Source organism: Cyprinodon variegatus, unplaced genomic scaffold, assembly GCF_000732505.1.
Source record: "Cyprinodon variegatus isolate N-32 unplaced genomic scaffold, C_variegatus-1.0 Scaffold120, whole genome shotgun sequence".
Classification (NCBI taxonomy): Eukaryota; Metazoa; Chordata; class Actinopteri; order Cyprinodontiformes; family Cyprinodontidae; genus Cyprinodon; species Cyprinodon variegatus.
This window is the reverse complement of record NW_015150573.1, coordinates 256,141-265,902: the sequence shown is the minus strand read 5'-3', so window position 1 is coordinate 265,902 and position 9,762 is coordinate 256,141. Positions and strand designations below refer to the sequence as shown.

The 9,762-nt window shown below is 38.6% G+C and overlaps 1 protein-coding gene across 1 annotated transcript in view; it reads right to left on the bottom strand.

Moving 5' to 3' along the window:
* wac (WW domain containing adaptor with coiled-coil) overlaps positions 1 to 9,762 on the bottom strand; it is a 35,994-nt gene that overhangs the window by 2,153 nt on the left and 24,079 nt on the right. The window contains exons 8-11 of the mRNA XM_015375517.1: positions 6,481 to 6,603; positions 6,244 to 6,392; positions 3,500 to 3,624; positions 135 to 327 (exon numbers count right to left, since the gene is read on the bottom strand). Of these exons, the coding sequence (XP_015231003.1) occupies positions 135 to 327; positions 3,500 to 3,624; positions 6,244 to 6,392; positions 6,481 to 6,603 (590 nt within the window). The remainder of the gene's footprint in view (positions 1 to 134; positions 328 to 3,499; positions 3,625 to 6,243; positions 6,393 to 6,480; positions 6,604 to 9,762) is intronic.

The window sequence follows — 9,762 nt, the reverse complement described above, 5'->3', positions numbered from 1 at the left end:
TGTCGATCATTCGATTTCCTCCGGGACACTACAGAAAATGGGCTTAAAGTGTTAAAAACCGGAATTTTCCTTTAAAAATGACCAAAATACAGGTTGGAAGGATAAAAAAAAAAAAGCTGATTTTAAGAACTGACCTGTTTCTCTGCGTGTTCTGCGGGCCATCCCTGCACGTGTTTGATAAGGTTCTCGTTAAAGTGGGTGGCCAGCGTGGGGGTGAGGGAGCAGGAAGGTCGGGCCGCCGAGGCGTTGGGGGGTGCCGAGGCAGAGTTGGAGGTGTTGCTGCTTGAGGCGACGTGGTTGGGTCCTGGAGACGGACTCCTCTGACTGCTGCAGCGGACAAAACGTCAGCAAACTTTAACAAGCGTTTCTCACAGTCCTCATCTGTTAACAGGGAAACTAGGAACGTTCCCAAAACTAGAAAAACAGGAACCTCAAATACCGGTCAGTGTTTATTCAGTCAGAAACCAGGGAAACAATTATCCAATTTCTAAAAATCTAAACAAATAAGTCATTTTGAGCTCATCTCCCATCATCATATTTTGATCATTAACATGAGCCATGTGTTTTAACCCTCTCCAGGCAGATGTTGCAGATTTGCAACAGCTAAATGCCACTTAGCTAAATACTCCACATCCATATTTTAAGAGCTTTTGTTACTCAGAAGTACAACAGAAGGACTTAGTTGTGCATTTGCAACAAACAGTTTCTCTCCAGCTCACCAGATGGCACTGCTGACTCACTTTCAACATGGCTGAGTCCTTTCTAAGCACCAATTTCATATAAGTATCACTACCAATTTGCATTATTTTGAAATCAATACTACATAAGATGAATCACGAATGTGTATAGATATGACACATGCCAGTTAGTAGATTTTATCGCCTCTGGGTTTTTCACCAGAGGCATCTTGATTTCAATGTTGTGGATTCGCAACGTGTGCCCAGACAGGTACCAATGGATGCTACATGCTTTATCTACTAGTTTGCCTATATTGCCAACAGTTTAACAGAAACTGCCTTCTCAAGAGGTTTTAACAAATGTCGGAGGAGAAAAAGTTGTCTCTAATTTTGTGAGACATTTTTTTAGAATTTTGTTTTGTTAATTTTTTGTTTGTGACATTCAAATAAAGTTAATGTTCATATCAGATTCAGTCTTCAGTGATAATTTACCACTCCGAACCACTGTTGCAAATCTGCAATATCCCAGAATTCATTGCATGTGAAGTAGGGGTGGAACGGTTCACAAAATCAGCGGTTCGGTTCACGGTTTCGTGGTCACGGTTTTCGGTTCGGTATATGTTGATTGTTAGCCTGACATGTTGGTCGTGTTGCTGTTAGCATAAAAAAACGTGTTGCACAATGCTTGCACACTGTTGCACTTTTATCCTCAACATTCTTTCCGCCGTCATGGTTGGCTTTGGTCTCATTACCGCCACCTTCTGCTCTGGAGTGTAAACGCTTCGCCTATGAGAAAAAGGAGCAGCTCATGAACCGAACGCAACACACGCGAACCGAGACAGTCGAACTGAACGGTTTGGACGGTTTTCATAAACCGTTCCATCCCTAATGTGAAGGTCTCTCTCTCTCTCAAAAAAAAAGTCTGAATTGTATATTACTACCCCATATGATCATTTCTCCAAATATCAGATTTTTCCTGCAACTACAACTTAATCTTAACATGAGAGGGTTAAACAAGCCAGAAACAGAGTAAAGTGTATTTAATGTTTACTTACAGGAAACTTTACTCTGAGGACGCAGCCCTCTATAACCTCTCATCATTATGTTCTATCAAACCGGTCCTATAGTCACTATATTACAGATGGAGTAATGTAACGAAAGTAATCCCTCCCTGGGATTATTAAAGTATTTCTGATTCTGAGTCCTGGTTGATGGGACAGGTGTTGTGAATGAAACGGTGTCCAGCTTAAAAGAGCTCCTGTGTGTCGCTGAATGTGAGCATTGATGACTGAAAGACATCTTCTGCCTCCATTTATCTGTTTTCTACAGTGTGATGAATTCATGTTAATGTGGATTTAAAGACATTTCAATTAGTGGAAAAAATTGCAGGGGGGGTATAAAAAAAAAAAGTCAAATTCACCAAAACTTTTGCGACCCCCATGCACCCCCTGTCGAAGACCTCCGCTTTAGACAAACTAAAGCAATCCATCGACCCATCAGTCATGATGTGTGTGTGTGTGTGTGTGTGTGTGTGTGGGGGGGGGGAGCGGAGAACCCATGAATCTAATCTAGAACCAGGGTTCCTACAGCATAAGGCAAGTTAAATTCAAGACTTTTTAAGACTTTTTAATGCCACTTGAAATAAAACTTTAAGACCAAATTCACAAGAAACACAAGAAAAACCTGCTTGCGACAACTTAACCCAAAGGTTTATTTTAACATAAACCAATGCACTAATGTTTCAAATTTTGAAAAACTTCCCAAACAGGAAGAAAGCCAAAAACACACAAATCAAAGATATATTTTAACAATTATTTAACTGGATTCACAAACTTTGTTTTAGCAGGGAACAAAACAAATCAGTTTTAAAGCCACAACACAACCAGTGCTAAGTCTTAATGTCCCGGCCGCAACAATGCTTTTATTGGTTCCGCTATCGGGACGGAACCAATAATGGAGAGCCGCTTTTTTTTTTTTTTTTATAAAAAAAAAATTCTATTTTAATGTTTTATTAAGATTACAAAAATAAATCGTAATAAAAATAATCCTATTTATGATGGTTTAAAATATAAGACCCACGAAAGACTATTAATACCAATTAAGGCCCTAGTTTTATTTTGAAGGACGCGGGAACCCTGTTAGTAGAACCTTCTTGTTCTGCAGAAGCTTTGTATGTTAATACCATCTATGTTTAAAGGAGTCTCACTAAAATAGACCTTTAAATATGACATAAAGCAGCCCTCTATAACCTCTCATAGTGTTATCAATAAAAGCACAGTGATTGTTTTTTTTTTTCATAAGGCTTTATATAAATAAATCCAACTCAGCAAGGATACCTGGATTAATCTTTAACTGTAATGAGGTCAAAAATGCTAGTAAACAAAAACAACGACCCAAACTGAGTCTGATGGAGAAGAACAGACCCTGATCTGTAAGGTTGAACCGTCCTGCATAAACATTTGATGGAGGAAAGATCACAGATAAAAAATGTGGAAACATCTGATGGAATCTGGCTCTCAAAGAAAAAAGATCAAAGCTGTATTTTATGTAAAATAAATTAAAATTGATAGGAAATACTTGCAGCAGCTCTGATCTAATCCTTGAAAAATCCACCCAGACGGAGCTGCAGAAAGGCTTAAACGAATGAAGGCCAACAGAGCAAATAAAGTTCCACAGATGACCAGCAGGGGGAGCAAAAAGATACATTTTAAAAAGCTGAATGGAAATAAGCTGAAACAGCACAGCTTAACAGGAAATACGGAACAGTCCAGTTCTGGGGCGACGCCATTCAGTCAGCTCTGCTTCGATGTGTGCGTACTGACCTCTGGCGCTGAAGCGCGCGCGGCGAGGCCGTGGTGGCGTCGTGACCGTGATGCTTCTCGCTCGATAGGGACTGCTGAGACGGGGGTTGCGAATGAGGCGGCTGCTTCACTGCTGGCGTGCTCACCTGAAACAGACGTCAGCGATGCAACATCAGCACCAAACTTCATTCTGACGACAGAATTCAGCAACATCACAGGAACCAGAAACCTCAATCTGTTTCAGACGGTTTCATCTTTGATGTTTGGTTAGAGATGCCACACTGTGACCTGTTACCTTCATACCTGTTAGATTATTCCCACTGAATTATCTGAAGAGAATAAGTCAATCATCAGGCTAAGGCTTCCCCTAATCAACCGTTTAACAGGTCAAAGAGCAGCAGGGCCTGAAAGTCAGATAATATTCTAGAACATTTTAAACTGTGACCCCAAAAAAATCACCGTAATGCAAACTTTTAACCCCTGAAAAATACATCTCATTACTTCACTCTATCTTTGCATAAAAAGTGAAGTTTATACAATCTTGTCATTTTTATAAGAAAATAATATGAAAGAAAATCATGTATTAAAAGTTACATATACTTATTGGAACATTTATGTATTTTAGGACATAGTTTTGGGTCTCTAAATATCTCAGATTACATCAGAATCAGAATCAGAAATACTTTAATAATCCCAGAGGGAAATTACTTGTACCTGTTGTAAAATGCTACTAAAGATTCTCATTTATCCGGGGCAGTCATTCCATAAAAGAAAATTAAAAACAATCCACTGGGTTTTGTTTACAAGTTTGAAGACGTTTTGCTTTTTATCCAGAAAACTTTTTCAATTGAAATTTTCATTTTTTATGAAAAAGCTTCCTGGATGGGAAACGAAACGTCTACGAAAGGAATTTCTTCGGACAAAACTGTGGTACATCTACACCTTATGGACAAAGGACATTCTTTTGAGGACGACATTTTGGACAAAGAAGATAGGTTGTTTGGATGGGGAGAGAAGGAAGCCATCTATGTTAAGAATAAACAACCTTAAACAGAGGGGGTGGACTCAGGTTTCTCCTGCTATCATCGCAGCCCCTGTACAGGAGAGCGGAGAACCTCACCTATTCAACCAGGCCAATGATTCTCTTTAACAACCCCCCCCTTTCAGAAACTTAGGCTACATTCACACAGCAGCCTGAAGTGACCTAAATCTGATTTTTTGGCCCATATGCGACATGGATCTGATCTTTTCATGGCGTTCTAAACAACGCAGATCTCATCTTTTCCAATGCGACCCAGGCCACTTGGCTATGTGGTCCTGAATCCGATACGAATCTGATCTTTTCAAATGCGACCCGTGTCTTAAAAGCCAGGTCGCATTCATCCGACCTGAACGCAATCAATACCCCACAAAGGTCGCCATTCTGAGTCTTGCTTTGAAAAAGCGGCAAAAAAACAACAACCATGGTGGAAGATGATGATGCGGAGAGCAGTATTTATGATTTATGATCTTGAAAGGATTGTGTTTTAAGGTTGGGAAAGATCGCTAGATGCGCGCCGGCACCAACATCCATGTTTACTTCTGCAGTTCACACAGGAGATCACTTACAAGACGCATATATTTGGAAATGTGAACGCCAACGCAAAAAACACACAAAAAACAGAATTGAGCATCATGGCCTGCAGTGTTAACGTAACCTTAGACAGATATGAGGTATTGCAGGGTTAGGGTTAGTTAATAAAAGAAACCAAACAGCCCTCATTCCCCTTCGTCTGTTTCAATTAGCTTTTTTTTCCAAAACAAAAACAAGGCTTTGTTGGGCTACTGTATAAAACCTCAAACTCAAATCTATTCCTGACATTTTGAATCGAAAAAGCTTCCTGGATGGAAATAAAAATGTCTTCAAACTACGATTAGCTCCGTTTTCAGCTCCGTCTTTTGGCCAAAGTCAAGTCCTTTCTCAGTCGGCAGGATCTTGAGAAGGCTGGACTACTTCAACGCCCTTTACGTTGGCCTCAGTCACTTATCAATTTCTCGTCTCTAACTTGTGCAGAACGCTGCCACCTGATTTTTAACAAACACATCCAGACGTGAACGCATTACTCCTGTGCTGTCGGCACTCCACTGGCTTCCAGTCCGTTTTAGAATTGATTTTAAACTTCTGCTGTTTGTTTTTAACGCTATTCATGGCTTGGCCCCCTCTTACTTTTCTTTGATTTTAACTTTTCGCAATTGTGGCAGAGCTTTACGCTCCTCTGGTCAGCTTCTGTTAGAGGTCCCTAGGTCAAGACTCAAGCAGTGGGGCGATCGTTCTTTTGCCGTCGCTGCTCCCAGACTGTGGAACAAACTACCCCGACATCCGCACCACTACTGACCTCAGCCTTTTAAAAAAAAAAAAAAAAGCTTAAAACCCACTTTTATAAATTAGCATTTAATTCTTACTAGGATAATACAGTCTCCTAGATGTCCTCCTTCTGTGTTGCTCCTTTCTATGCACCTCTGGAAGGCTTTTAATGTCCTGCAGCGCTGCACCACTACAGCACTTTTAATTGTATCCGTTTTACATGTGTTATGTATTGTTTTATGGCTTTGCTGTAAAGCATTTTGGGTACCATTTGGCTATTGTAAAGGGCTATACAGATAAATTTGATTTGATTTGATTCAAACTTAGAAAACAAAGTCCAGTGGATTTTTTTTTTATTTTCTTTTTTTTTATTCCCCACATGAAGCACTTCTTTTTGTTTTGTTTTTTTCTGGTGACTCACTTTTGGCTGTGAGATGACGGGCTGTGCGCTAAGGTGGGGCTTTAAAGGACCAACGTTCGTCTGCGGCGTGCTGATCCTCGGCGAGACGTAGGACCTCGGCGACGACGCGTCTGACGTTAAAGACATTGGTGACTGATTTGATTGTTGAGCTGTTGGAGAAAAAAAAACGAAACGATGAGGCTCCTTTAGGACCAACCAGTGCGCATCAAGCAGCATTAAAACAGAAGCGTCCTTTACCTTGGTTGGAGAGCTGGGCAGCTTGAGAGAGGATAGTAGTGATGTTGAAAGCCGACGGTCCGGCTGTGAGGATCTTGTGGAGCATCGACTGTAATGAAGCTTGTGTGACGGCAGCTGTGAGAACTACAGAAAAACAAAAACGGGAGAGAAGTCGGTTAAGACAGGAACTAAATGCAAATCCTCTCCAATGAGATTCAATAAAGTTATTCACTGTCTGTTGATTTTACTCAGGAAAATTTGCTGTTTTTTATTGTTCAAAGACATTTTGGAGGTCTTTTTTTTTTATATTAAATTTAAATTAAAATGAAAAGTGTTTTTTTTTTCTGTATGTCAGAGAGTTCTCCAAAGGCAGATAAATTCTCCCTATGCGGTCTGACAAAGCAGCTAAGGTTAGGTGGTTTTTCTTAAGTTAAATCAGATCCCTGCACAGAAAGCTTGTTAAAATTGAAATAAATAATTATATCCAGATGCTTTTACAAGACAGAAAACATTTATATCACAGGTTTGTAGTATCCTGATTGTAGTACGATATTTATGCAGTTTAATTTCATTTAATCTCTCTTGGTTTATTGATCAGTATCAAAGAATCTTAATGAGTGCAGTTGAGAAATTAAACCACAAGGAGGCGCAGTTTGTGTTTTAATTTATAGGAACCCTAATAAACTGGTAAAGCTCAAGATTGATTCTCAAAATTTAGGATATTAAATTGGTTTTCTGATATTTAAAACAATCTTTAGATGAAATAAATTACACTGAGTTAAATGACTGCAGCTATGCAATATGTTTATTCTAGTATTAAATCAACATTCAACAGGAAATAAAAAAAAAAAAAAAACACCGATTTCACTGATTTTAGGTTATATGAACCAATCTCTAGGAATCAATATTAGAATCTATTTTCTTTTAACCCAGCTCTAATATATTTCTTCCCACAATGTTTATTTTTCTTGACTGTAAATGAAAAAGGGAAAAAGCTCATAAATAATAATCTGATTGAGTAATGTAATGTTTGTATATCAGATGCATCTTAAATGTTCCAGAGATGTTTGGAGGATGTTAACAACAATAACTATGCACAGCATAGTTATTATCAGATTAATTTAGTCATGAAAATCGGTTTAAAATTGATACTAACCAACAATTAACCCATAAATAGGACAAACCTGCATAAAGTTTTCACACAACTGAACATTTGAAGCCTTGTACTGCAGGATATCTTTTATTTAACTCACAGCGGGTCATTTAACCAATTCATTTCTAGCATTCTCTCCTCTGCACATATGGGCTGGCACCAATACAAGACGAAACAAAGAAAACTGCCAATAATGGCCGCAGATAACTTAGGGCCACCGTATCGATCCATCTCCAGTGATCACCGTCAGGCTGTTTGCTCATTAGATCTGTGATCCTTTAGATGAGGCTCAGGAAGATTTTCACAGATTTTCCATTATCCCATTTTCTCCTTTCAATGTTCTTTTAATTTGTGCGTAATCTGAAACTAAGTGGCAGATTTAATTATTTGAATAATAGTTTTTATCCCACAGGGATATGAGTCATCTACTGTGTAAGAGTTAATTTAAATAAAGGTAAAGTATGAAACAATAACAGGGGTTATACAGGAATGAGTAACTCTAGTTGCTGCTTTGAATTTTTATGCTTTTTAATACTCTTTGAAATAATTTTAATGCCACCAAGAAGTACCCATGACTCTCATATGTACACGACAAAATCCTGCATCATATTTACAGTCGACAAGCTGCAGCCATGTCCCAAATTCTTCAATTTCCAGCCACTTTTGTTGAAATTTGCATTTTCCAATTCTCCAGCTTTTTCTCCACCTCAAGCTACTTTTCTGAAAATACGGCTTTTTAAATAAAGCATTTTAAATGCCACAATAATCACATTGAATGAATTTTAATGCCAATTCAGACCTTAATTTGAAAAATAATCATTTAATGACTTAATGATTTTTAATCAACCTCTGAAACCCTGAATAAAGTTTTACTAAAAGTACACAGATAATACGATAATGGTTACTTCTCTGGCGGATGCTGAACGCCCTACTAGCTCAAAGCGCATTGATGATTTCATTACTTGGCGTTTATATCACAGCAACTTTCGAGACTTTTCAGGAGAGGACGATTATTCAACAGGATCAGTTTAGATTACTTATTCAAAATAGGTTAGTAAAATGTTAAATAAATGACTTTCTCTCCAGTTCCATGCAGGCTGCACTTATTAAACAATGACAATGCTCTTCTGAGCAAAGTGAGAAGCTTTTATGCAGGTAATCAAGTGGCAGTAATTCACAGCTTGTAATCGGCCATTTATTAGAATATTCTATGGTACCTTCTCATGAAAAAATATTAAACAAAGCCTAAAAAGGTGATCAATAAGCTCAGTAAATATAAAACAGATTTCAATCCAGAATTTACCTTATGGATCATACACAAGAAAACCACTCAGGTCGGGGAGATGTACGTTCCAATGCTCTGCTACGATATTAAATAATTGGATCAGGTCAAGTCATTTTTATTGATAAAATAAACTGTAATACAGGTTCATTGATCTAGAGATCTGTGCAACAGTCTTGGTCTGATATCGGACGATACAGCCCAAGTATCGTATGGGGAAAAGTGGAAAGGTGCATCTCTATGTTCGGTTGCATACAAAGCTAACACAGCAGACCAACAGGACAAACACTTTAGACTTAAAAAAGCTCAACAAGTCAATAGAGAAGGCTCTCTCTGTTCTCAGAACTCCTCTAGAGCATCTGAAGTAGATTTATAAAGAAGACTTCTTCATAAATAGAGACATTATGGACAACAGAGAGCATCATCTTCAGTGTCTTCAGTCAGAGGCTTCTCCAGACCGATTGATGCAGTAGATACTTCTAGCCTACAGCTATTATCATATACAGTAACTGGTAAAAAAAAAAGAAAAAAAAGAGCTATTGCAACATTTAATTTCTCTTTTGGATTAATAAAGCACTGTTAAATCAAATACCGTATTTTTGCGACTATAAGGCGCATATAAACGTATTTTTTTCCCCCTCAAAATGTGCGGCGCGCCCTATAGAGCGGAGCGTCCTATTTGTGTTGTTACTGCGACGTTGTTGAGACCGCCATGAGAACGTTAAAGGGGGAAGTGTGGGCGTGGATGGACAGAAACTGCCGCCTATGGTGATTTTTAAGAGAAAGACTTTGCCTAAAGAGAATTTTCCAGCTGGAGTCGTTATTAAGGCAAATGGAAAGGGCTGGATGGATGAGGAGATGATGAAAG